Raw genomic sequence first — 27,867 nt, 5'->3', positions numbered from 1 at the left:
AAAACCTTGAAAGAAAAAAATTGCTAGCCAAGAATAATATATCCTGCAAAACTCTCATTCAAATATGATGGTGAAATTAGGTCGTTTCCAGAAAAACCGAAATTAAAGGACTATGTAAAAATCAAACCAAACTTACAAGACTTATTAAAGGGAGTGCTTCGATCTGAGAACAACATCAGACCATGGCTGAATATAGGACACAGGACTGTACTATCCAGATACCAACCTAGGAAATGAACTCTTAAGGACTATCCAAAACCAAAAGAACTACAACAGGGAACCAGAGAGGTTAATCTGTAAACGACAACAGCATCAGAACAATAAAAGAAGGAATAAACAGTGTAGGTATAGAACTTTCTAACGGAGAGGAAGGCAAGGTGATACCAAGTAATGATAGATTGGTTCAAATCTAGGAAGATAAGGGTAAATTCCAAGGTAACCACAAAGAAAGTTAACAAACCTACTCATCAAAATAAAGAAGGAAAACATAAAGTTGCAGTAAAAACAACATCTACAAAAACAAAAGAAATGAAAAAGAAATCCACAAATAACAGGAACCCAGCACAGCAGAGTAGCAGGAACAAAGAAAACGTCAGCACCACAAAAAAAAAAAGCACTACAAAATGCAATCCTACTCCTAGGAATATATCCTAGAGAAATAAGAGCCGTCACACGAACAGACATATGCACACCCATATTCATTGCAGCACTGTTCACAATGGCAAAAAGATGGAAACAACTTAGATGCCCATCAACGGATGAATGGATAAACAAACTATGGTATATACACACAATGGAGTATTATGCAACGATAAAGAACACTGATGAATCTGTGAAGCATCTCATAACATGGATGAAACTGGAGGACATCATGGTGAGTGAAATCACAAAAGGACAAATACGGTATGAGACCTCTACTGTAAAAACTCATGTAAAAGTTTACACACAAAAAGAAACAATCTTTGTTGGTTATGAGGGATGGAAGGGGTGGGGGGTAACTAAAGAGACAATAGATAAGTGGTAACTTTGGTGAAGGGTACGACGGTACACAATACTGGGGAAGCCAGCACAACTTCTACACGGAAAGGTCATAGAAGCTCCATAGACACTTCCAAACTCCCTGAGGGACTGAATTGCTGGGTGGAGGGCTGTGGGGATCATGGTCTCAGGGAATATCTAGCTCAATTAGCATAACACAGTTTATAAAGACAATGTTCTACATTCTACCTTGGTGAATACCGTGTGGGGCCTTAAAAGCCTGTAAGCAGCCATCTAAGATACTCCACTGGTCTCATCCCTTCAGGAGTGAGAGAGAATGAAGAGAACAAGATACAAGGAAAAGATCAGTCCGAAGGACTAATGGATCACAGCTACCACGGCCTCCACCAGAGTGAGTCCAGTACAGCTAGATGGTGCCCCGCTACCACCACTGACTGCTCTGACCAGGATCACAACAGAGGGTCCTGGACAGAGCTGGAAAAGGATGTAGAAGAAAATTCTAACTCACAAAAAAAAAAAGACCAGATTTACTGGCCTGACAGACTGGAGAAACTCCAAGAGTATGGCCCCTAGACACCCTTTTAGTTCAGTGGTGAAGTCACTCCCGAAGTTTACCGCTCAGCAGGGAATTGGACAGCCTCATATAACAAAACGGGACTAATGAGGCACAGCAGGCCAGGGACAAGGACTAGAAGGCAGGAAGGGACGAGAAAGCTGCTGATAGGGAACCCAAGGTTGAGAAGGGACAGTGTTGCCATGTCATGGGGTTGTCAACCATTGTCATAGGGCAATATGTGTACTAACTGTTTAATGAGAAACTATCTGTTCTGCAAACCTTCATCTAAGGTACAAAAAAAAAACAAAAACAAAGAATTATCTATGTGAGATCAAATTGACAATAGCAACTCGAAAGGTTTGATGGGAAGCCTAAGGGGCAGTGAGTTGAAGATAATGGCGATGGAATAATTTGGAAAAGGATAGTGAGAATAGCAGCACAACTGGAAAAATTTAATCGATGTCACTGAATTGTACATGTAGAAACTTTTGAAATGGTGTAACTTTGGCTGTGTATATTTTCACCAAAAAAAGTCCTCCAAGGTCGAGAAGGGAGAGTGTTGACATGTCGTGGGGTTGTTAACCAATGTCATAAAACAATATGTATACCGACTGTTTAATGACAAACTATTTGTTCTGTAACCTTTCATCTAAAGTACAATAAAAAAAAAATTTTTTTTTAAATACCACTTTTAGACACCTGTTCTAAGAGATAATTAGAAAGTTTTATACACAAGGTTGTCCACTGCAGCATTATGGACAGAACGTTTGGATATCTATGTATCTAACAAATAGGAGTTAAGAATATTTTTAGTACATCCAAGCAAATTTAGTATATTAAAAAGACATGGATAACTGCACAAATTCACTGTTAAGTTAAGAAAGTAGGATGTAAAATTATAGATCCAAATTTATCTCAGCCACGTGAGAAAAACAACATGCAACATAAAACACTGTAAAATAATTTGCCCAAATGTGAACAGCGATGGCCTCTGGGTGTTTGGATAGTGATTTCTTAAAAAATTCTTTTCACCCTTTTGTACTGAGCAAGTTTAGTAAAATGAATATGCACTGCTTTGAGGATCATGAAAAATGAGAACAGAATAAAGCTGGCTTAGGACCAACTCAGGGTAAAACTAAAATGATCACTTTGTGCTATCCTTCTCTGATACGTAACTTGTTTAGAACAAACTAATAAGCAGTACATATTACTCAGTATGGAATACTACCCACAGTACCTAGTGCTCAAACACTAGAGTGGCTAACGAAGTTACGTGACTTACAGGCTCAGGGTCCACAGAGCTTTGCTGATATTTTTAGGGCCGAGTCAGATATTTAATACTCACTTAAAAGTTTTTTAGGATAAAATACTCAAACTTTTTTTGATTGTGTAAGAAATGCATTTTATGTTGCAACCCTCTTCCTTTCTCTCTCTCTATATTTATATCACAACTCAAACAAGTTTTACCCTCTCTACCTATGAAGCATGTTAGTATTTTCTACTCTATTTCATTTAAAACTCTTTGTGACCCACTAAATTGATGTCACAACCCACCAGCAATAACAGCTAGAAAAACACTGGCAGGCAGGGAATGCCGGGCCTCCCCTCTCTCACATGTCCTGGCCTGGGATCTAAATTTGAGCACAGAGCACTTGAGCCACAATGGGTACTCTCTTGGCCAAGCTTGGGTTGTGAAAGAAAAACTGTGACCCTTAGAAGGGGAAGCTCGTGCCCTCAAACAATCCAGAAAGAGGCAGGAGACCCTGAAGTCAGGGTCAGGCCAACCTGGTACAGAGGCCCATGGCACTGAAGGGCTGTAAGAAGGGCTCTTGGAAGTTACACTCGGCCTGAGTTCTTGGCTCATTCTAAGCACCTGCACACAGTGGCAAGGACAATTTAGATTTAGGGCAATAGGAGATAAGCTCATTTTTCTAACATTGAACTTCTCCCAATCACACGCTATGATACATGATCTTCATTTCTAGCACTTTTATCTGGAACTACCGACCCCCGAATATCAAGGTCTTTCCAGTGAGGGCTCAGGCTGCCTCTTGTCCCTCACACCCACTGCCACACGCTAGTATCTGTCTTTGCAGGGCGGATGCTGATGTGGGAAGGATGAGGCAGGATTAGGTGGTCTCTTTGGCCTACCATGTCAGAGGCACCCAGATCTCTGGTTGGGGGCTGGGGCCCCCAAGGAGGACCACTGACAGGTGTGCCCTCTGCTTCTTCCAGTACAGCAGGGAGACCATGGGGAAGAGGTCAGTATAGGATGCAGACTGTTAGGGAAGCAGGGAGTTAGAGGGCAGTGAATTGGGGAGAAAACTAAAAAAAGTCCAGTCTGTATAAACTTTAAGAAAAATGACCTCCTTTGGAGTGGACTTAAGATGTCACATCATCTACTCTGATGATGGCAGTTTAGTTTCCTAAGATTTGCAAACCAGCCCAGTCTGTCTTCTTTTTGTGATTCTGGGCCAAGGAGGCCATGGCCCTGATGGCAGGGGGAGGTTCCAGAAGCATTAGCACTGACCATCTGCCAAGGTCCAGGCCAGGCTTGAATGGCACCCAGCTCTTGGTCATATCCTCCCATGCCCTCCAGGGTCCTCACTGCCCCTACATCCGGAACCGTTTCTGTCCTCCTTCCTTGACTGGACTACTTGGCTTTCCCCACCTCCAACCTCTCTTTGGTTCACACATATGGCCTCTGGAGGCCAGGACGAGGAAGCGTCCTGCAACTCATGGGCCACGGTTCTCTACCATTGCTCACTCATCCCTTTGCCCTTACTTGACTGGGTCACCTTCGACTACCCTGGAAGCCTTAATCTGCCCTGCCCACCTCTCTGCCTTCACTCACATCAGGCCTCTTGCTCTCTGTGCTGAGGCACATCTTACCATCACAGGGCCTTTGCACATGTGCTTCCCTCTGCCTGGCCTGCTCTTTCCTTCTACGCCTTTCATCCAGTTGGCTCCCACCCTTCCTTCAGATCTCAGCCCTCCTGCCACTTCCTCAGGAACGTCTTCACAGCCCTCACCTTTCGGGGCCCCACTCTAAGTCAGAAGCTCTCGCAGCCCCACATGCTTCTCCTTTATGTGTGCTTGTGGGTTACACTGAGGCAGCATAGCGTAGTAGCCAGGACACAAACTGTGAGTTCCCATCCTAGCTCTGCCACATACTAGCTGTGTGGCTTTGGGCAAGTTCCTTAAATCAATCTGCGGCTTAGTTTCCTCAACCATAAACTGGAACCGACCTCAGTGGGTTTCGTGAGGATGAAATGAATGACTACATGTGACGTGTTTATAGCACAGAGCCTGACATGGTGATTCTGAGTGCTCCACACCCACATAGCACCTGGGGCATGGCATGAATAAATGAAGGCACCAAAGATTTTGGTGCTTGCCTTAGTTTACTGACCTTCTGTGAGCCACCTGGGTGATGCTCTTCCTAACAGCTGAGACCTGCCCATCCACGCCCGCCTCCTGTACCTCCCCAGCCCCCTCATGTCTAACCGCGGAGCAGAAACAGCCCTGGTCTGGGAGTCAGGGATCACTGCCCATCTCTGAGCCTCAGCTTTCCTATCTGTAAAGTGAGGCAGTCCAGTCTCCACAGCAGGGGTGGCCGATGTTTAGGAACACACCATTTCAGAGGAGAAAAAAACAAATAGTAAAGATGACAGGAAAAATGCTCAACTTGCAACTGCCAGAGGCAAAGCTGACAAAATCATTGGGAAGGGCCACCTCACAGCCTGTAGGCAGGTAAGATGATGATGAAGACCACAACAAAAACAGCCACGCCCATGCTGGCAGGGCTAGGAGGAGCCGCCACACAGTGCAGTGCAGCAGGGAGAATGGCGGGAAGGGGTCAGAAGGCCACGTCAGGTTCTGCTTTCCTGTCCACCTGCAATGTGGCAGGGGCCCATCTCTCCCCTCCCCATACTTCCTCACCAGCCAGACAAGGAGTGTGAGGCTGGGCCATGGGGAGGACTAACAGAGGAAACGCATGCAATGTGACCTGTAAATGATAAAGTGCTACATAAACACTTATTTGCTGCTGGCGCTATAGGACTATTCAGTATTTCTGTGCATAACCTGACAATGTATAAAAAGAACCATAAAACTGGTCACGATTTCTGATACAACTTTGTATTGTAGAACAGAGCTTGAGGGGCGAAGAAAAAAGAAAAACGGCAGAGATGTCCATTATAGTATTATTTATAATGGCAAAATTCCGGTCATGACACTATTGTCCAACAAGTGGAAAGCTGTTAGGCAAAGTGTGTAAAAGCAACAGATTAGCAAGTATTACACACTGTTGCTGGAACAGAAACAGAAAAACTCATCCTTTATTATGATAAGGAAAAAGAGGCTGAATACCCCAATCACAGCCATATAACACTACTGTTTGCAGAGTGATGCTTAGCTTTGTCTTGTTTTGTCTGTTTTGCCTTTTGGGTGGGGGCCAGTGCTAATCTCTAGCTTTAAAGCTGATGAAAGAGAAATGGAACATTAGACAAAAATGCTGCCCCAGGTAACACAGTGAGATACCTGGTTTCTTGACTCCAGAGACTGGAGGGCAGAACCCAGTCCTATGGGTTGAAAAATTTCAGCTTGATCTGTGGAGAAACAACCTAACCAGAAAAGAGGTCTGAAAAGGAACAGGCCACTCTAGAAGTAATGAGTGCTCAGTCATTAGAAGCATGCAAGGGGGGTCTCTGTCAGCTACATCAGAGGAGATGACGTCAGACCACCACAAAGGCTCTCAAGAACACTGAGGGCCTGGGGTCCAGGTGAAGGTCTCAACTGTTTGAAACTAGGAAAGAAAAATTGAGAACGATACCTTGCCTGCGTTCAGTTCAGAAATCGCTGCCAAAATCTGCTGCCTGGATCCATCTGTCTTGATCCCCAGCTCCTTCAAATCGCCATCGGTGAGCGTGAGGAATGCTTCCATATCCACCTGGGATGAGAGAAGGGGGATTCACTGCCATCTGCCTGGTGCCACACCTCTCTTTTCCCACCCACAATAGAAATACCACGGTTATGAGCTATTAGGGCTTATTAGTAGTGAGTTAATTATTATTTACGACTTCTAGTTCCTGACTTCGTGTTTAAAGTTTAGCTGAAAAATCTCATTAAAAACTAACTGTCCTCAGCTCTAGCCCTTGGGTTATCAAAATAGATGTATTTTGGAAAAATCCTGAAAATGAAACATGGGAAGTCTGAGTGGCTACCACCACCACCACCAGCTGCCATCAAGCTGATTCCGACTCATAGCAACCCTACAGGACAGAGTAGAACTTCCCCATAGGATTTCCAAGAAGCGGCTGATGGATTCAAACTGACAACCTTTCGGTTAGCAACTGAGCTCTTAACCACTGCACCAACAGAGCTTATAACCAAAAGGCTGGTGGTTCAAAGCCACCTACAGGTGCCTCGGAAAAAGGCCTGGCAATCTACCTCCAAAAGGTCACAGCCTTGAAAATCCTATGGAGTGTAGTTCTACTCTGCACTTACGGGGTCGCCATGATCTGGGTGGCTAGAATGGTAAAGATCTATGTCCTCCTATTACAAAGTTAATTCAAAGTTATTGCAGTGATAACAACATTGGATACTGCACAGAAAAATGTGGGTATATGGTGGTACTCACCATGTCTCCCCCAAAGAGAACAAGAGAGACGCAGACTGTGGAAAGACAGAATGAGAAAGTAAACAAGCAGAAGCAATAAAGGAAATGGCAGCCATGGAGCACAGAGGTGGAGAAGGGCTCAGAACTCACAAGCTGTTTGGTCCTTGGTTTCTACAGGTGGAATTCTAACAGCTCTCTCATCCCTGCTGGGCTCTGGATACCCAAACCAGGATCTCTGCTCCTGCAGAAAGGCCAGCAGGGCTCCCTGCTACACAGTGTTACAGGCTGCAGCTTCTCTGCCCCTCCAAGTCAGGATGGAAGGACGGGTGAAAGTGGCAGGACAAAGCAAGCACACCCACAACCCTGTATATGGGATGACATCTCAGACACAGGGGGCAGAGGTCTCCTCACCAGGCAGAATCCAATCCCACACACCTACTGGGAAGCCAGTCTCACTGTCAGATGAGGAGGAGGAGAACAGGAGCGAATGCTTACTCTGTGCAAAGCACTTTCTAAGCATTTTATGGAGATTGTCACTTAATCTTCACGTTATTATCCCCATTTTAGACACAGGGAAACAGAAGCACAGAGAGATTTTTTTAGCACCCGAAGTGTCACACGGCTAGTAAGTGGCACAGCCAGGATTTGAACCTAGGCCATGGGCTCGAGAGGCCCTGCTCTTATCCACAGTGCCACACTGTCTTTCAGGCATTGCAGCTGCCTGATCCACTGGTTTTTCTCATGGGCTTTTCCTGAGGGAAGTAGTCTCCTTATTAACATGTCATGACTTTCTCTAGGAATCAAGGGACTCTGTCATTTGCCCGAACCCTCCTCAAATGGGAAGTTGCCCTTATGGACAATACTTAAGTCTCATAAATAAGACACCAACCACAGGTCCAAGAGAACACAGGACATATAAAACAAGAGCAGCAGATGGCCATCAGTGAGCAGGGAAGATTTCTTGGTGATACGAAAAATCACTGCTGAATTTTAAAATGTCAAGGAGGCAGGGACAACAGACTGGATATGACAGAAAAGCAAATTGATAAAGAAAGCCACTGTGCCTCTCGTCTATTTCTTGAACAAAAATACAAACTCCTCAATTGGATCTCAGGCTTGCCAGGGGCAATGAGTGATTCTAACGTCTGCTGCGGTAACTATGAGGCGTTCATGTACTGAGCTGGACACAGCAGCGTCTTTAACCAGTGATTACTGGGCCTGCAGTGCTGTTTTTATTTATCCAAAACAGTACATTTTAAAACAGTTTTATTGAGATATAATTCATACACCATGCAATTCACCCATTTAAGTACATGACAATAATTTTTAGTACAGTCACAGAGTTGTGCAACCATCAACACAATTGATTTTAGGATATTTTTATCACCCCAGTAAGAAACCCCATACTCATTAAGCAGTCACACCCACTCCTTCCTCCTCCCACCCCTGGGAAGCCACTAATCAATCTACTTTCCGTCTCTATAGATTTGCTTATTCTGGACCTTTCATACAAATGGGATCCTATAACACGTAGCCTTTTGGGACTGGCTTTGTTCACTTAGCATCATGTAATGTTTTCAAGGTTCATTCATGTTGTAGCATGTATCAGTACTTTGTTCATTTTTATTGTCAAATAATATTCCATTGTATAGACATATCGTATTTTTTAATCCATTCACCAGTTGATGGACATTTGAGTTGTTTCCACCTTTTGGCTGATATGAATAATGCTGCTATGAACATTGTGTACAAGTGTTTGTGTGGACAAATGTTTTCATTTCTGTTGGGTATATACCTAAGAATGGAACTGCTGGGTCACAGAGTAACTTAACATTTTCAGAACTATTAAATTCCAGGAACAGTAAATTTTTTTAATGTAATTTTGAATGCTTTCTTAAGCAAATGGGAACCCTCAGATGAACACTGACCCTAGACCCAGAGATTTAACGAGAGATTCATTAGGATTTGCTTTTGACCTGGACTCCCAGTCAATCCTTGTCAGCGAAAATGTTTGCAGGACAGATACAAAGTTTACTAGAGAAAGCAGTATTGCAAACTAAAAAACTCTATTACAACAAAACAAGCCATAAGGTCCCCAGGATTTCACTGCAATGACCTACCTAAATGTGCTGAATACAACTTCTATTTTCTCAGCTGTCTCAGTGGAAAGGATCAATCTAGGCATGCAGAATGAAAACCCACATACTTAAGATAAAAAGTTTTGTTTCGTTTTGTAGTAAGGTTTAAATTGACATTCAAAAAAAGCATCCTTACCTCTTGTTCCTCAAAAATGGGCTGGTATTTCTCAAGCGATAATTTCTTAAGGATTCCAGTCAGCTCATCTTCAAGAGAGACAGATGTAGAACAACCACATTTTATTATCTTGTAAAATATATCAAAAGAATGGTCTTCAAACCTTCATACATAAGCAGTGATAATCTTATTTCAAATGAAGCCCTACAAGGAACCTCAACCTATTAAGCAGATCTCACCTCTAGCTTCCTCCTCTGCAGGAGGAAGCTAGAGGCGGGCCCTGAGCTGCCTGTCAGCGACACTCTCCCATCCACACATGCCCTTGGCATCTCCCGAAACCCGAAACTAGGCTGCAAAGAGGGGTGGGAGGTCACGGCCAGGGTTGACGCCCCAAAGACTGCAACCCTCAAGCTGCTGGCACTCCAGCTGCTAAGACTAAAACTGCCTTCTTCTAAGAACGTCTTTAAATGACGATTTCTTGACTGCTGGCTGCAGCACCTGAAGCAAACATTAACACCAGCAAGTCCTCAGCTCGTCAGAGACAGAACCTAAGAGAGCAGGCAGGTGGGCCTCAGAGCAGAGTCAGGTGTTTGGTTTAGGTGTGCAGAGGCTGTGGGCTTCCCCACGACGGCACAGACCAGGGGAAAACAGGAGCAGGTTCTGGGTATCAAGGTATCAGAGCGGGGAGGATAAAGAAAGGAGGAGACAAGACCAGCATCTGGGGGGCTGGAAGAAATACACGTTCACACATTCAACAGAGATTTACCAGAGTAGGCACTGGGGATTCAGCAGGGACCAAAACAGACAGTGAGCAGGCTGTTAGGGCAAATGCAGAGAGGAAGAACAGAGCAGGTAGGGGTGGATAACAGAGGAGAAGTGGAAGCTGCTTTACAGAAGGTGATAAGGTGACATTAAAGCAGTAAATAAAAAGGATTGAGCCATACGCATATCTTGAGAAGAGCACTCCAGGCATCGGGAACAGCAAGTGGAAAGGCCCTGAGGCAGTGGGTACAATTCAAAGAGTGGACTGGAGCTTAGGAGGCCTGGGTTCCTTCTTGTTAGTTAATTCATTCAACAGTGACTACCAACAAGCCTACTGCAAGCTGCGGATCGAAGGTGGAAAGGTCCTTGCCAGGAAGGCGCGCTCAGTGCGGCCAGGAAGACAACGATCAGGGTGAAGCTAATGCACAACGCTCACCATCAGGCACCCTGGACGTGGATGACTCATTTGGTCTCTACAACAAACCCATGAGGCAGGCCCTATTACTGTGCCCATTTACATATGAGGATGGTGAGGCATTGGAAGGTTAGGCACCCTATCTTGGGTGAGGACATTCCACTAGTTCATGGCAGAGCAGGGATTCAAGCCCAGCTCTTGGGTCTGTTCTGAAGCTCCATCACCTCTCATCAGTGAGCAGTGGTATGGTGAAGGGGACCAACAGGAACTCTGGGGACAGACAGGGCAGCTGGCCCAGCCCAAGTGACTAGGGAAGGCTTCACAGAAAAGCTGCTACTGAGCCAATATGTGTGAGATGAATCGAGTTCCATTCCACACAAAAATCCATTGCACCTTCGTGATGCCTAACCCTTGCTCCTGCTTTCTCTCCAGATACAGGGCTTTCTCCACAGTGTTTAACAACTGGCTCTCTGGGGGAAAATGTATGCACGTTTACAGGCACATACGTTTACTGTAAATTTACCAATATAAAGGATGTATAACATAATCTACAAACAGTAATAAAGTATATAATATTCTTTATCGTAAATTCCAGACAGTCAATTCTCACAGAATGCTTTCATTGATTTTTGCCCAACTCTTGTATCCATAGTTAACAAGTGTAGTTTCAACATGAAGGCTGGCTAAGACTTTTGTTTATGAGATCAAGTTGGTTGACTGTAGCATTTAGATCTTCTGTGTCTTTATTGAGCTTCTTTCTGGATGTTCTATCCTTCACCAAAAGTGGTGTGTTGAAGTCTCCTACTATTACTGTGGAGCTATCTCTCTCTCTTTTCAGTGCTGTTAGAGTCTGTTTTATGTATTTTGGAGCCCTGTTGTTGGGTGCGTAAATATTTACTATAGTTATGTCCTCCTCGTGTGTTGATCCTTTAATCATTATATAGTGACCTTCTTTATCCGTTGTGGATTTTAAAGTCTATTTTGTCAGAGATTAATACTGCCACTCCTGCTCTTTTTTGAGTGTTGTTTGCTTAATATATTTTTTTTCTATCCTTTGAGTTTTAGTTTGTTTGTGTCTTTAAGTCTAACGTGTGTCTCTTGTAGGCAGCATACAGACAAATCGTGGGGTTTTTTTCCATTCTGCCACTCTGAGACTTTTGTTTACGTGAACATGTAAGACAAAAATCAAACAGCAAAGATATATATTAGAATGTCACGTGAACAACTTTTTGGAGTCAGATAATGGTTTTCAAATACCAGAAGAATATCTCCTCAACTTTTTATGCTATTCACAATGTAATAGCTATAGATGTGACAACACTTTTAAGTGTATGCATCATTAATATTTTCTCCATCACTTTCTTATGAGTAGGCAATCTCCAAAACAATAAATCAGGCCCGGATTGGTGGAGTTTGATGATTGCCATGGTGTAAACACCCCAATCATGGCCAATTTCAAGCTACCAAGGTGATGTCCCTGTAGGTGGATTTGTGATAGACATATACTAGAAAGAACTACAGCATTATATAGTATCCCAGCCATACAGATGCAGAAGACTAAATAACCTCAAGAGCACAGATAATTGTAATATGAAGTAAAAAAAAAAAATTAGTAAATAATACTTTTCCTTTTTAATTTAATTAATATACCTCTATGTTTAATATTTTCTACCATTCGTCTGTCAGTCTGTCCTACTGTGGTGGCTGGTGTGTTGCTGTGATGCTGGAAGCTATGCCACCCGTATTTCAAATACCAGTAGGGTCACCCATGGTGGACAGGTTTCAGTGGTGCTTCCAGACTAAGACAAGTCCACGAGAGCCAAAGTACGACCTTGAGCACATCCCACCTGAATTTAGAGACCATCTCAAGAACAGTCTTGAACACTGAACACTAATGACTGAAGACCAGACAAGCTGGGGGATGACATCAAGGACATCATACATGGAGAAAGCAAAAGGTCATCAAAAAGACAGGAAAGAAAGAAAAGACCAAAACAGATGCCAGAAGAGACTCTGAAACATGCTCTTGAATGTAAAGTAGCTAAAGCAAATCTAAGAATGATGAAGTAAAAGGGCTAAACAGAAGATTTCAAAAGGCAGCTTAAGAAGACAAATTACTATAATGAAATGTGCAAAGACCTGGAGTTAGAAAACCAAAAGGGAAAAACACGCTTGGCATTTCTCAAGCTGAAAGAACTAAAGAAAAAATTCAAGTCTCGAGTTGCAATACTGAAGGATTCTATGGGCAAAATACTGAACAATGCAGGAAGCATCAAAAGATGGAAGGAATACACAGTCACTGTACCAAAAAGAATTGGTTGACATTTAACTATTTCAGGAGATAGCATATGATCAAGAACCAATGGTACTGAAGTAGGAAGTCCAAGCTGCACTGAAGGCACTGATGAAAAACAAGGCTCCAGGAATCGATGGAATACCAACCAAGGTGCTTCAACAAACAGATGCAAAGCTGGAAGTGCTCACACATCTATGCCAAGAAATTTGGAAGACAGCTACCTGGCCAACTGACTGAAAGATACTCATTATTTGTGCCCATTCCAAAGACAGGTGATCCAACAGAATCTGGAAATTACTGAACAACATCATCAATATCACATACAAGTAAAATTTTGCCAAACGTAATTCAAAAACGGTTGCAGGAGTACATCAAAGGAAACTGCCAGAAATTCAAGTCAGATTCAGAAGAGGACGCTGAACAAGGGATATCATTGCTGATGTCAGATGGATCCTGGCTGGAAGCAAAGAATATCAGAAAGGTGTTTACCTGTGTTTTATTGACTATGCAAAGGCATTCGACTGTGTGGATCATAACAAAATATGGGTAACATTACAAAGAATGGAAATTCCAGAACACTTAATTGTGCTCATACAGAACCTGTACACAGACCAAGAGACAGTTGTTTGAATAGAACAAGACGATACTGCATGGTTTAAAATCAGGAAGGGTGTGCATCAGGCTTGTATCCTCTCACCATACTTATTCAATCTGTACGCTGAGCAAACAAGCCAAGAAGCTGGACTATATGAAGAAGAACAGGGCATCAAGATTAGAGGAAGACTCATTAACAACCTGCAATATGCAACGATTGCTTGCTAAAATTGAAGAGGACGTAAAGCATTTACTGATGAAGATCAAAGACTACAGCCTTTAGTATGGATAACTCCTCAACATAAAAAACAAAAATCATCACAACTGGACCAATAAGCAAAACCATGATAAACAGAGAAAAAAACTGAAGTTGTCAAGGATTTCAATTTACTTGGATCCACAATCAATGCCCACAGAAGCAGGAGTCAAGAAATCAAGCGACATACTGCATTGGGCAAATCTGCTGCAGAAGACCTCTTTAAAGTGTTCAAAAGTAAAGATGTCACTTTGAGGACTATGACCCAAGCCATGGTATTTTCAATTGCCTCACATGCATGTGAAAGTTGGACAATGAATAAGGAAGAGTGAAGAAAAACTGATGCATTTGAATTATGGTGTTGGAGAATATTGAATATGCCATGGACTGCTAGAAGAATGAACAAATCTGTCTTGGAAGAAGTACAGCCAGAATGCTCCTTAGAAGCAAGGATGGTGAGACTTTGTCTCATGTACTTTGTATATGTTATCAAGAGGGACCAGCCCCTGGAGAAGGACATCGTGCTTCATAAAGTAGAGGGTCAGTGAAAAAGAGGAAGACCCTCAACGAGATGGACTGACACAGTGGCTGCAACAATGGGCTCAAACATAGCAACAATTGTGAGGATGGTGCAGGACCGGGCAGTGTTTCGTTCTGTTTTACATAGGGCTGCTCTGAGTTAGAACCGACTCGATGGCACCTAAAAACAACAAATGTTTAATGAAATTATTTCATTGCAAGTTCGTATAATTTAATTTCGAATAACGACTATACTTAATAACTAGCTTCTCGTGAGCCAGCATGGGCCGGCTCTGGCACAGCACTGCCCATCTCTTTCTCAGCTCATGGCCCAGCCCAGAGGCCTGCTCTTCAGTGAAGCTGTCCATGGCACACTGTGCTTTGCTCAGAACACAGGTCTGGTTCGATCTTGAGTTACAGTCACTTAATACTATTATTTTGAATGCATCTATCTCCCCAACTAGACTATGAACTGCTCAGGGCACACACTGTGAGTTACCCAAATACCTAGCACAGGTTACAGCCCCCAGTGGCTGCCAAAAAAAACCTTCATGAAATGAATTGAGACTGAGAAGGTAATGTCATCCATCATGAGCCTCTCTGATTCCAGCAGGAAAAGTCCAGAGAGAGGGACACAGGTGGAAAGACAGGGCAAAGGCCTGCACACTATCATCGAATGGGGTTACACACCTAGAAGAATAGCTGTTTGGGGATGGGTGGCGGTCCCATTCTATGACAATCTCATGTCCACAAGGCAAAGGTCTGGCTAACTCATGACCCAGGGACTCCAGAATGGAAAAGCCACCTTTCCAAGCCCCAGAAATGAATCTAAAACAAAACTGCTGCTGCGTCCTTCTTTTTCTTCATCCTAATTAGGGCTTGGCAAACCTTTCTTTAATATATATATGTTCTAATAAATGAGAGGGAAAGAGAGGGGGAATGAGCATGCACACAGATACACCAGTTGCCTTCAAGTTGATTCTGACTCATGGCAACCCCATGTGTTTTCAGAGTAGAACTGCTCAGTGGCTGTGACCTCGCAGAAGCAGATCACCAGACCTGTCTTCCGAGGCGCCTCTGGGTGGGTTCAACCCATCAACATTTTGGCTAGTAGACAAGCGCTTAAACGACTGTACCACCCAGGACTTAACATACAGATATACTCAGTCTCAATTTTTTTTTTTTTAAATAAATAGGGGGTACAAATTCCTAACTGAATCTTTAGGGGTTTAATTCCTGGAAATTTCAGAAGTAGGAGACTTGTGAGTAGGAAACTGAAGACCCCACACAGGAAACACGGTTGGGGAGGAATGACGTTGCCTTTATAAATGATCATGCTAGATGTCATAAAATGATAAAAGCAGTTGCCAAACAGAGAGGATGCCCACAGCAACACACGTGTATCAACTTAGTGAACTGGAGCCTGTGCAACTGATTTCAACTTTTCATCACTTTCCCGGCAGAAACTGCTCTGCACCTTTCTCCCAGCAGTTGCAACAAGAAGCTTGAATATGGTTTGTGCGGATGACATGCACCATGAACTCGCCCACAACCTCTGATTTATGCTCCTTGGTTTGCACCTGTCTGGGCCTCACCTCTCACTGCAGCTCAGCTCCCTCCTTCCAGCTCCCAGGAGCCCCCAGAGGGCAGTTCAAAGGATGGGATTCTTTGTTCCACTTTCTTAATTTTTCTTGGGCCGCTGCTTCAAAGCCCCTCCTTCTGCCCTAACGTCCACCCCCATCTTTTTTTTCTCATTATTCTCACAGAAGGGGCTTGCACAGGTTCCGAAGTTCTCCTGGGTGTGGTGGACACCGACTGCTTTTGCTTGCCCAGTAACCCTCCCCATCCTCCTCTGGAAGCAGCACCTCAATCTTCTTTTGAGGAATCACTTCTCTCATACCTGCAGCCCACAGTGTCAGCAGGGCAGACCCCGACTCCAGCTCCAAAGGCAGACACATGACTCAGGTCTGGCCAATCAGCACATTCCTCCGCCATGGACACTGATATCGTCAAGGATGTGCAAATGACCCAAGACCTTACAAATACAGCTAAGCTAGGCCATGACCTTTACCCCTGGGATTTTGAAGAGCTACTGAGAAAGTGGCACTCTTTCTGCTGGGGTTGCTAAGTTAGTAGGAAGAGGGAGTAAGCTTGAAGCTGCTGGTGGATATCCTTGCCACCACTTAGAGAGAGCCTGCCTGAGATATGGAGAGAAACAGTCCCAAAGCACCTGGATCCACACATGCCTGAAGCATACCCTGGACACTTCCATTATGTGAGCCAATGAATTATCTTTTTGTTTGTTTTCTTAAGCGAGTTTGAGTGAAGATTTCATTACTTGCAGCTAGAAGGATCCTGATTTGCGCAGGTTCAGGGAAAGGTATATAACAGTGTTAGGGAAGCATTTCCACAGGTGTCACGTTTATGCATGTAAACAAAATTCATCTACACACTAAAAGTATTTCAGGGAACTTAGCATAGCTCCCTCCTTCAGCACAGTGAAGACAAAAAATGTAAGGTAGAATCAGGGAAGGGAGGACAGTCTTGTTTGTTTAAATAAAAAAAAAAAAACCTGACCTAGGAATGCTATAGTATTTAAGGGCCCCTTGCAGCTCTGCTCCCAGGTCACCCAGTGGGGTTTCAGGACCCGGGAGACTCACCTTCATCTGTGATGGTGCCGCTGCTGGAGCCCCCGCTGCTCTTGGACTGCCGGTGGGACGAGGAGGAGGACACCGAGGACTCGGCAGTGTGTCCTTTGGGTGAAGGGGAGGGCGTGAGGGTGGGGGAGGTGCTTTTGGAGGTAGTCGACGTTCCAGACTGAGGCCTTTGGCTTGTCTCTAATTTCTGCTGAAGAGAGTAAGACCCACATATAAGCAACAACCTGGAGGACAGAAATTATTAAAACAGACATCCAAAACAGGGAACAGGTTTTTTTTTTTTTTTTTTCTGGCTGCCTTCTTGAAGATTTTCTCTGTCTTTTGTTTTCAGTAGTTTAAATATGATATGGCTAGGGTGTTCCTATTTGGTATTTATTATTTATCCTGTTCAGTGTTCTCTGAACTTCCCAGATCTGTGGTTTGGCATCTGTCATTAATTTTGGGAAAGTCTTAGTCATTACTTATTTTAATATTCCTTCTGTAGCATTCTTTCTCTCTCTCTCTCCCTTTTCCTCCAGGGATTCCAATTACCTGAGTGTTACACCAATATTATCCCACAACATTTGGGTGTTCTGTTCTTTTGTGTGTGTGTTTGAGTTTGCGTAATTTCCACTGACCTACCTTCAAGTTCACTGATTCTTTCCTTGGCTGTGTCAAGTCCACTGCTAAGTTCATAAAGGCATTTCTCATCTCTGTTGCTGTGTTTTTTATTTCTAGCATTCCAATTTGGTTCTTTCTTACAGTTTCTATCACTCTGCTGAAATTACCCATATGATCTTAATGCTGTCCACCTATTCCATTAGAACCTTCGACATATTAATGGTAGCTATTTTAATTTCCCTGTTAGATAATTCCAGCATCTGTGTCATATCTGAGTCTGACGACTGTTCTGTTTCTTAGGAGTGTGCTTTTTCTTGCCTTTTCAAATGCCTTACAATTTCTGCTGAAAATCGAGTTTCTCCTGTAGGATAGTAGAGACTAAGGTAAATAGTTTTTATACCTGGAAACAGGTAAACCTTTCCTTCTGCTAGGCATTTAGTCCTCCTTCCAGCTGACTACATTCCAGAGTAGTCCCTCAGATTTTGAAAGGTTCTTTTCAATGAGATGCCTGTGCTATCAATAAATTCTTCCCTCTGCTTTTTCTATCATTATCAAGAAATAACTAGTATATCCTTACAAAATGGATCCACTCCAGTGAAAAGCAAAGAAACATGATAACTCTGGATACTGGGAAGAGGAGCGGGTAAATATAAAATTATTTGGGATTCTCTGAAATATTGGAACGATATAGTTTGAATACTAATTTCTAATTCTTCCTAAGGGAGTCTCTGAAAAGCACTTCTTGTCTCCATTTTGCTGCTAGAGCCTTTGACAGAAAACCCACTTCTGTGTCCTTTGATTTAGGACAGTGGTTTCTAGGAGCCCTGGGCTGGGCTGCAGTAGACTTTCTGGGGGAAAAAAACAGATTCCCCAGACCCCATCCTCAGAGTCTAATTCAGTTAGGCCTGGGTGGAGCCCAAAAACCTGAATTTTTAAATAGCTCCCCAAGGTTACAGCATCGTTATTACGTTAAGAATATCAGGTGATCGTTGAAATGGATCGTTTCCCCAGTTTATTGTTTCCTGAATGCATCTTTTGACAAACTCAATTTCCTTTCATCAGAATATACTTGTATATAGATTATATATGACAGATGTATCCAAGCAAGGTAATAGTTAATATAATTTATAACTCAGATCTAGCCTACCTATTTCCAACACCGATTAAAGGAAGCTAGCAATATCTAACATATCTAAGATCATTAAAACAGAAACAAAAACTTTTAGACGACAGAGAAGAGGAAAACGATCAAAGCCCCAGACTAGCAGACTTACTTTAATGAGTAGCTCTGAGTTTCCTAGCAGCAAACGCAAAAAAAGAAATATAACAGATTATGTAATTCTTACTATCTAATAAAAGAAAACGTATCAAAGTATCAGTGGAGACATGTTTTCCTAGAGCTGAATTCTAGAAGAAGCTCAATTACATAGTCTCATTAACCAAGTAATTTTGAACCTAACAGAAAGTACGCTGATATGTAGGGAGAGAGAAAGTTTTTTTGGAGCTAAAGTGTAAAAGGAACCTAATAGGTCCTATTGCATTAGGGACTTTGAAAAACAAAAAGGATCAGGTATCCCAACAGTGGTTGGGCAGAAAATAAAAAATGTATATTCTTCATTCATCGATTAAAACAAAAATTTCTGGAGGTACTTCTGAGGTGGGCAAAAGCTCAGGGATGAAGCTTTCCGGGGACCTACTTTTCTCAGGGAGAAGCTTAAGACATCTAGAACGTATGATGAAGAGTGAGGTTCTGCCTGGACTTGAGGTCCTTTCAGAGGAAGAAATGAGTTACTCTGTGCTACCGGGGGACATTTGTTGGGGGGTAGAGAAGCTGCTTCACACTCACAACTAAGTGCCCATACCCCAGGGCTCACCCCATTACCCAGTGGAACATCAACAAATGAAGAGGGCCTCAGGAGGTGGAGGGGCAGATTCCACAGACACTAAAAGACTTTCCTATTCCAGAGAGGCATTTCTCGTCCACTGTAAACTCCATAAGCGTTAACAATGGATGACTGCAAGAGAGCAAATGTACACTCAGGCTGCAGCAATGGAGACATGCTGTCTAGAGGCAAGAGGTGAGGCTCTGTCCACTCTGCCCCATCCCACAGACTTTCCTTCAGCTCTCCCCATGCTGAGCTTTTCTCTGGAGCTTTGCACATGCTGCTCCCTTACCCTAAACAGTCTTACCACCCCTCACCCCACCCCCACCCCTTTCATCTGGCTCCTCATCCTTCAGATCCCTGTCTAGATGTGGGTAGGGACATCTTCTCAGCCTGGGTAGGAACCCCTGCCTGTGCCCCACAGCATCCTCACTTCTCCATGACAGCCCCTGTCACACCGAGTGAGACATCCCTCACTAGACTGTGAACACCTCCAGGGTGGTCACAAAAACCCCTGGTTCACAGTTGGACAGTGGGGTCCTCGCTGCTAGCACAGGGCCAGGCACAGAGCAGATGCTCAAACATATGCACAATGAATGAACAGGGCAGAAGTACTAACTTTACTAATGATACCGGCAATACTAGCTCATGCTTACAGAGGGCTTACCATGTGCCAGGCCCCATTCTAAATGCTAAAGTGTGGGGCCGGGATTTGAGCCCAGGCAGGCTGGCTCCTGAGTCCATGCTCTAAACCATTCTGCTCTACTCAATGCACAAATGTGCACAATTTGAGGCTCAGTGACCACCACAGTGGCTGCAGGAGCCTGATGCCCCCCACCCACCCTGACCTGGAGATGCCCTGGAGACCAGGCGGGAGGCGCACACACCGTGCAGAGCACAGGTGTGCTCCTGGTGATGTCCACATGATTCACATGGACACTTCTCAAAAATCCCAAGGTGGCCAGCTGGAAGGAGCCTGTCTTTAACTCTGTCCCACAACATGCCACCACCCACGTCCCTTAGCACCTAGGGCCAGGTTAGGAAGCAATCTGAGTGTAGCAAGAAGAGATGACACAGAACAGCACCTTGCCACCAGGAACACTGCCCCCTGCTGGGGAGACTGGGAGCTCTGACGGGCTGGACCCTGGTGCCGGCCCAACAGGGCTTGACCGCTGGCTGGGCTTCTGCTCCGATAATCCAGCTGCTTTTTTCCTCTGGGCGGCAATTTGGGACAAGACACTATCTATGCTGCCACCTGAGAAAACAGAAACAGGAATGGCTGCCATGGGTGTGAAGTACTGGCAATGCAGGGGTGGTGGGCTGTCATGAGCTGACTTGGCTACGCTGGGACCACGTGTCACAAGCCCCCTTCCCACGTGGCTTCAGGTCAGGGTTGACTGACCACAAGAGAATTCTGCATGAGAACTAGAGATAAAAGTGAAGGGGCGGCTGCCACACTCTGAAGGGTGTCCTGGTCACGTATGTCCTTGCTTTTCCCCATGTAATGTCTAGCTCCTCTTCCCAACTCCCTGCCCTGCTAACTGACAGCAACCCTGGCCCTCCACAGCACAGACACAGCAGCCCGTCCTAGCTTCCACAGCAGCCCCTCTGCGGAGTCACCCAGCGCACCAGTGCTGCTTAGTGACTGTCCCTCACCCTCTGGCGCCCCCTATTGGGCCTTTACGTCCCCAGCTACCCCATAATCGCGTAAGGTCTAATTCTATTGTAAATTCCTAACACCATAATACTCAGAATGGTTCTGCATCCCTGACTGGCATTTCCTCTCATTTCCCCAAGTCTACTAACAACCTTGAGTTATTATGAAAGGGGAAAAGTGATAATACCCAGAAGTAGGGAGGGCACCAGTGGGAAGATGCTAATAAGACACTAATGTTTACAGAGCATTTACTCTGTGCCACGCAGGACTGTAAATATTTTATATGTATAAACAGAGCCATTCCAGAAGGCAAAATGCATCAAAAGCCTCAAAAATAGGCAAACCCACTGACCCAGCCATCCTGATCCTAGGGAACTTATGTTAGGAAAATCATTGGACAACTAGGCAAATATGGAGGTCCAAGGATGTTACTTAGTACTGCTTTATCTATAAGAGCAAAGACCTAGAAACAGCCTCAGTGTTCAACACGGAGGAAGTGGCTAAATAAACTGTGATACCTCATATGAACAGATACCATTCAGTTATTAAAAAGATGCTGTAGATATATGTGTATCAACATGAAAAACCCATTGCCGTCAAGTCAATTTTGATGCATAGCGACCAAGGTGTTGCCCATATACTAATGTGTGGAAAAGTGACAAAACATTCTGCACCTCAGTCAGGCATGTGGTTAAGAGAACCGGCTCTGAAGTCAGACTGCCTAGGTTCGGGTCCTGGCTGTTACTTAATAGCTGTGGGACCCTAGGTGAGTTATTCAGCTTTTTCTGGGCCCCAGTTCCCTCATTTGCAAAATGGAGATGATAACCTTCAGACTGTTGGGGGACTGAATGAGATCATTTATGGGAAGGCCCTGGCACTGTGCCTGGCATGTACTAAGTGCTCAATGCATTATTATTCTGCTTCTATAAATATTCATAATATGCACAGAAAGAAACTTTGCAAAGATATATACCAAAATGTTAACGATGATACCTAGTGGGTGAGATTATACCTTTTTTGTTTATCTGGTCTTAAAGTTTTTTTTCCATAGGAAGCATCCATTCCTCATGTAATGACATAAAGCAGGGGTGCCCTCCCTGTAAAGCTGGCTTACGTTAACCCTGGACAATCTCAGGGAGGATGGAGAATTATGTTTTAACTGTAACATAACTATGTGGCACTGTTCAAGTCCTAACTGTCACAAACTTGCTGCATGACCCCGGGCAAAGCTCTTGCTCACTCTGAGCTTCAGTTTCCTATCTGTTCAATGAAAGGGCCGGATGAGAAGCTAACATTTTACTTTCTAGGCTTTTAAACACCATAAGAACACCATGCATTTCTTTTAATTTCTTATAAAGTTTTACAAGAAAATAAAGCATTATGGATTTTATTTCCTCCCTCTCAGTCCTCCTCCTGCAAAGAAAATGCATAAAAGAACCCCAAGTAGTGACCCCACTGAAAAATCCCTTAGCCACATTAAGGAGAAAGACACACATGTGTGTCAGTTCTGGGATGATCCACAGACTGAGCAAAGGGGGAGTCTCTCGGCCCCAAGGGATCTTCCCCCTCCCCTGAGTCATCTCTTAACCTGAAACCCACCTGAGCGATTATGCAGCTCCCCACCGTGCCTGCTAACGCCCCCTACCCCACTGGAGCCGCCTGAGGAATGAGGTGAGTGGTTGAAGTTTCCAGAATTGGCAGGAGACGCTGGGCTTCTGGAGAGAGTTGGGAATTTAACTGGCCTGATGGGAGCCTGCAAGAATAAGGCGGGTGGCACTGTCAGGGTTTGCTGTTCCTTTCTCCAGGCTCAGAGTCACAGTGTGGAGGGACCCTGGCATTCTGCCAGCCCGATCTCCACTCGCACCCCCCAGCACATCCTTGCCAACAGGCGCTCAGCCTACTTGAAGTCACGAAGGGGTGGGGGCTTCTGTCTGTCCGCTGACAACCCAGCCATTAGACAGTTCTCAGGCTGAGCTCCTAGAACATCATCATTTCCCCACAGGTCACCCTGCTTTCAGTCTCACCCAGCTCTTTGTTGTTGGTTGTTGCTGTTGAGTCGATTCCAACTCATAGTGTCCCTATAGGACAGGACAGAACTGCCCCATAGGGTTTTCTAGGCTATAATCTTTATGGAGGAGCCCTGGTGGTACACTGGTTAACAACTCGGCTGCTAACCAAAAGGTCAGCAGTTCGAATCCACCAGTTGCTTCTGGAAACCCTTTGGGCAGTTCTGTTCTGTCCTATAGGGTTGCTATGAGACAGAATTGATTCGATGGCAAAGAGTTTTTTTGGTTTTAATCTATATGGAAGCAGACTGCCACATCTTTCTCCTGCAGAGTGGCTGGTGGGTTCAAACCAAACTTTTGGTTAGCAGCTGAGCATTTAACCATTGCATCACCCAACTCTAGTGCTGAGAAAACCTGACCACATTGTTTCCTGAAAAACCTCAGAAGGTTCCTGTCACTTCCAGGACAAAATCCAGCCCCCTTGGCACTGCCCGAGCCTGCTTCCGTGATGCTGCCACCCCTACTGGTTCCAAACCCTGAATGTACCTCTCCCTGTCCTTTGCAGCCTAGCCCCAAGTCACTGCTTCGTGAAGCCTTTCCCCAGCCCTGCCCCTGGTGCCCAGTGCTCCTGGTCACACTCCTCTCCAACTCAGCCTTCCTCCATTCTTCCCTTCACTCTCTCTGCTCCAGTCATATTGGTCTTCTCTGGGTTCCTGGATGCTTAAAGCGTGCCAGCAAACGACTTACAGTGTCTGTGCTCCCGCCACCCATGGCGTGGCCCCTGCTGGGTCCATGGGGTAGCACAGTCTTTGCAGGGTCAGCCTTCCCATGGCGACATGTCCGGGACCGATCAGAGCTCCATAGCTCAAAACTGGAAGGGGGCAAGAAAGGGGGGATGACTGCCTTCAGCTTGTCGCTCGGGAGTCTGGTGAAAGGAGCTCCATTTCGAAGCTGAAAAAGACAGGCTGTGGGTTAGACAAGTCCCATGAGGGCTCCAGGCTCCAGGAGAAAGACTCCTGCTTCTCAGAGAATGGTACCACCACCCACCCTTCCACCTAGCCAGAAACCACAGCAGTGTCCTCAGCTCTTCTCCCAGCAACTGAGCAATACCCACGCCTGCTCTGCTTCAACTCCCAGCTGCAGCAGATCAGGATGGGGCAGGTGGGATGGAGAGCTGCAGCGTGCTGTGACGGGGGGCTCAGGAGGCTTGGAGGGCACAGAAGAGGGGCACCCCAGCTGCAGTCAGAGAGGGCACCTTGGAGGAGGGAACGCCAGACAAAAGGCAGAAAGGCCGGAGACAAGGAGCAGGAGGTGAGGGGGCTGGAGGCCCAGTTCTCACAGGCCTTGTGAGCCCAGCACACACACTCTTCTCCATTCCACCATGTTCTCCCCAACGCCAGCCACACCTCCCACTGCTGACATTTCACTCTAATTTTATGTTTGAAATGTGATTTGGGGTCAGCATAAAATCTGCACCATGAAGAATGGTGATCATCAAGGAACTGCATTCATACAGTTCACACTAGCTTTAATTAAGAAAAGACCATGAACTCGATGCCAGATGGAGCTTTGCGGGGAAGGGCATCCCACAGCTAAACCTGCCTCAGGAGCTGGGCAGGCAGGCATCTCGGCGCTGATGGCTGCAAAGGCCCACTCAGCCAGGTGCCTGGCCATCCACCATCTGCCACGGGCAAATGGGCAGGCGCACTGGTGCCCTCTATAGGGCACAAGGAGTCAGGACAGGAGAGTGCTAGGGTGGGAGGGGCAGGTGTCTGTGTTCCCACCTGAGCCTGTCCTGCTTTAGTGCAAGTCCGTGAACAAGTGCTGCCCCTCTCTGGACCGCAGCAACTGTATCCAGCACATGGAGGGCTGGACTGGAAGACGGCATTTTCACTACCAGGGGTGAGAGTCTAAATCACTGCAACCTTCATAACGTGCATACCCTTGACCCAAGAAGTTCATGTCTAGATAGCTATTCTGAGGAAATAATCAGACAAGTAGGGAAAGCTGAGGCATAAGGACATCTGTCAGTGCCCTGTTAAAAGAACAAAACACTAGAAACCCCAAAGTCTAACAGGTCAGGCTTGGATAAAGAGGTGAGGGAATGCCCCCATGATGGAATGCTGAATAATGCAGCAAGGAAATGATGTGGCCAAAGAATATTTGTTGTCGATAGCTGCTGCTGAGTCAATTCTGACTGATGGCGACCCACCCCGTGTGCAGAGTAGAACCACTCCATAAGGTTTTCAAGCCTGTGACCTTTTGGAAGCAGGTCGTCAGATCTGTCTTCCAAGGCACCTCTGAGTGGGTTCGAACCACCAACCTTTCGGCTAGTAGTCGAGCACTTAACTGTGCTACCCAGGGACAAAGGATGTTTAATGACATGGAAAAGATGACTATGATAGATTGTTAAAAAATGAGGTCCAATACAATATGCGGAAGAGAAAAATTAACTATCCTGAAGATTTTGTTGCAAATATCTTTTTCAACAACATAAACAAAGAATATATATGTGGACCTCACCAGATAAAATACACAGAGTCAAACTGACTACATCGGTGGAAAGAGATGATGGAAAAGCTCAATATTATCAGTTAGAACAAGGCCAGGGGCTGAATGCAGAACAGACCATCAATTGCTGACACACAAGCTCAAGCTGAAGCTGAAGAAAATTAGAACAAGTCCACGACAGCCACAGTACAACCTTGAGCATATCCCACCTGAATTTAGAGACCATCTCAGAACAGATCTGACACACTGAACACTAATGACCGAAGACCAGACGAGTTGTGGAATGACATCAAGGACATCATATATGAAGAAAGCAAGAGGTCATTAAAAAGACAGGAAAGAAAGAAAAGGCCAAAATGGATGTTAGAAGAGACTCTGAAATTTGCTCTTGAATGCAGAATTGCTAAAGCAAAAGGAAGAAATGATGAAGTAAAAGAGCTGAACGAACAATTTCAAAGAGCGGCTTGAGAACAAGCATTATAATGACACGTGCGAAGACCTGGAGATAGAAAACAATATGGGAAGAACACATGTGGCATTTCTCAAGCTGAAAAAAATGAAGAAAAAATTCAAGCCAAGTTGCAATATTGAAGGATTCTATGGGGAAAACATTAAATGAAGCAGGAAGCATCAAAAGAAGATGGAGGGAATACACAGAGTCACTGTACCAAAACGAACTGGTCGACATTCAACCATTTTAGGAGGTAGCATATGATCTAGAACAGATGGTACTGAAGGAAGAAGTTCAAGCTGCACTGAAGGCACTGGCAAAAAACAAGGTTCCATGAATTGAACAAATACCAACTGAGACGTTTCAACCCACAGATTCAGCACTGGAAGTGCCCACTTGTCTATGCCAAGAAATTTGGAAGACAGCTACCAGGCTGACCGACTGGAAGAGATCTATATTTGTGCCCATTCCAAAGACAGGTGATCCAACAGAATGAGGAAACTGCTGAACAGTATCGTTAATATCACACTCAAGTAAAACTGCTGAAGATCATACAAAAGCGGTTGCAGCAGTACATCGACAAGGAGCTGCCAAAAATTCAAGCTAGATTCAGAAGACGACGTTGGACAAGGGATATGACTGCTAATGTCAGATGGATTTTGGCTCAAAGCAGAGAATACCAGAAAGGTGTTTACCTGTGTTTTATTGACTATGCAAAGGTATTTGACTGTATGGATCATAACAAATTATGGATAGCACTGTGAAGAATGGGAATTCCAGAAGACTTAATTGTGTTCCTGAGGAACCTGTACACAGACCAAGAGCAGTCGTTCAAACACAACAAGGGGATACTGCGTGGATTAAAGTCAGGAAAGGGTACATCAGGGTTGTAGCCTTTCACCATACTTATTCAATACGTATGCTGAGAAAATAATCTGAGAAGCTAGACTACAGGAAGAAGAACGCACCATCGTGACTGGAGGAAGACTCATTAACAACCTGCGATATGCAAGTGACACAACCTTGCTTGCTGAAAGTGAAGAGGACTTGAAGCACTTACTGATGAAGATCAAAGACTACAGCCTTCAGTATGGATTACACCTCAACATAAAGAAAACAAAGATCCTCACAACTGGACCAACAAGCAACATCATGATAAATGGAGAAAAGATTCAAGTTGTAAAGGATTTCATTTTACTTGGATCCACAATCAACACCCATGGTAGGAGCAGTCAAGAAATCAAATGACACATTGCATTGGGCAAATCTGCTGCAAAAGACCTCTTTGAAGTGTTAAAAAGCAAAGATGTCACTTTGAGGACTAAGTTGTGCCTGACCCAAGCTATTGTGTTTTCAGTTGCCTCATACGCATATGAAAGCTGGACAATGAATAAAGACGACCGAAGAAGAATTGATGCCTTTGAATTATGGTGTTGGCGAAGAATACTGAATATACTGTGGACTGCCAGAAGAACAAACCAATCTGTCTTGGAACAAGTACAGCCAGAAAGCTCCTAAGAGGCAAGGATGGCATGACTTTGTCTCACATACTTTGGACATGTTATCAGGAGGGACCAGTCCCTGGAGAAGGACATCATGCCTGGTAAAGTAGACGGTCAGTAAAAAGAGGAAGACCCTCAAGGAGATGGACTGACACTGTGGCTACAACAATGGCCTCAAGCATAACAAGACTGTGAAGAGGAGGAGAAAGGTGGAGTGCAGAACTCAAATTCTAGTAAGAAGACCAGACTTAATGGTCTGAGACTGGAGGAACCCCAGAAAGCACAGCCCCTGTATTCTCTATCAGCCCAGAACTAAAACAATTACCAAGG

General features: G+C 44.6%; 1 protein-coding gene across 1 annotated transcript in view; it reads right to left on the bottom strand.

Annotated features, from left to right (window-relative positions):
* The window catches only part of ANKS6 (ankyrin repeat and sterile alpha motif domain containing 6), a 62,684-nt gene that overhangs the window by 9,214 nt on the left and 25,603 nt on the right, over positions 1-27,867 (bottom strand). The window contains exons 9-14 of the mRNA XM_004372230.2: positions 23,821-24,024; positions 22,667-22,820; positions 20,496-20,665; positions 16,931-17,114; positions 9,450-9,517; positions 6,390-6,506 (exon numbers count right to left, since the gene is read on the bottom strand). Of these exons, the coding sequence (XP_004372287.1) occupies positions 6,390-6,506; positions 9,450-9,517; positions 16,931-17,114; positions 20,496-20,665; positions 22,667-22,820; positions 23,821-24,024 (897 nt within the window). The remainder of the gene's footprint in view (positions 1-6,389; positions 6,507-9,449; positions 9,518-16,930; positions 17,115-20,495; positions 20,666-22,666; positions 22,821-23,820; positions 24,025-27,867) is intronic.

The sequence above is a fragment of the Trichechus manatus genome, unplaced genomic scaffold (genome assembly GCF_000243295.1).
Source record: "Trichechus manatus latirostris isolate Lorelei unplaced genomic scaffold, TriManLat1.0 scaffold00016, whole genome shotgun sequence".
NCBI classification, from domain to species: Eukaryota; Metazoa; Chordata; class Mammalia; order Sirenia; family Trichechidae; genus Trichechus; species Trichechus manatus.
The sequence above is the reverse complement of the archived record's forward strand: the minus strand, read 5'-3'. Positions and strand labels throughout refer to the sequence as shown.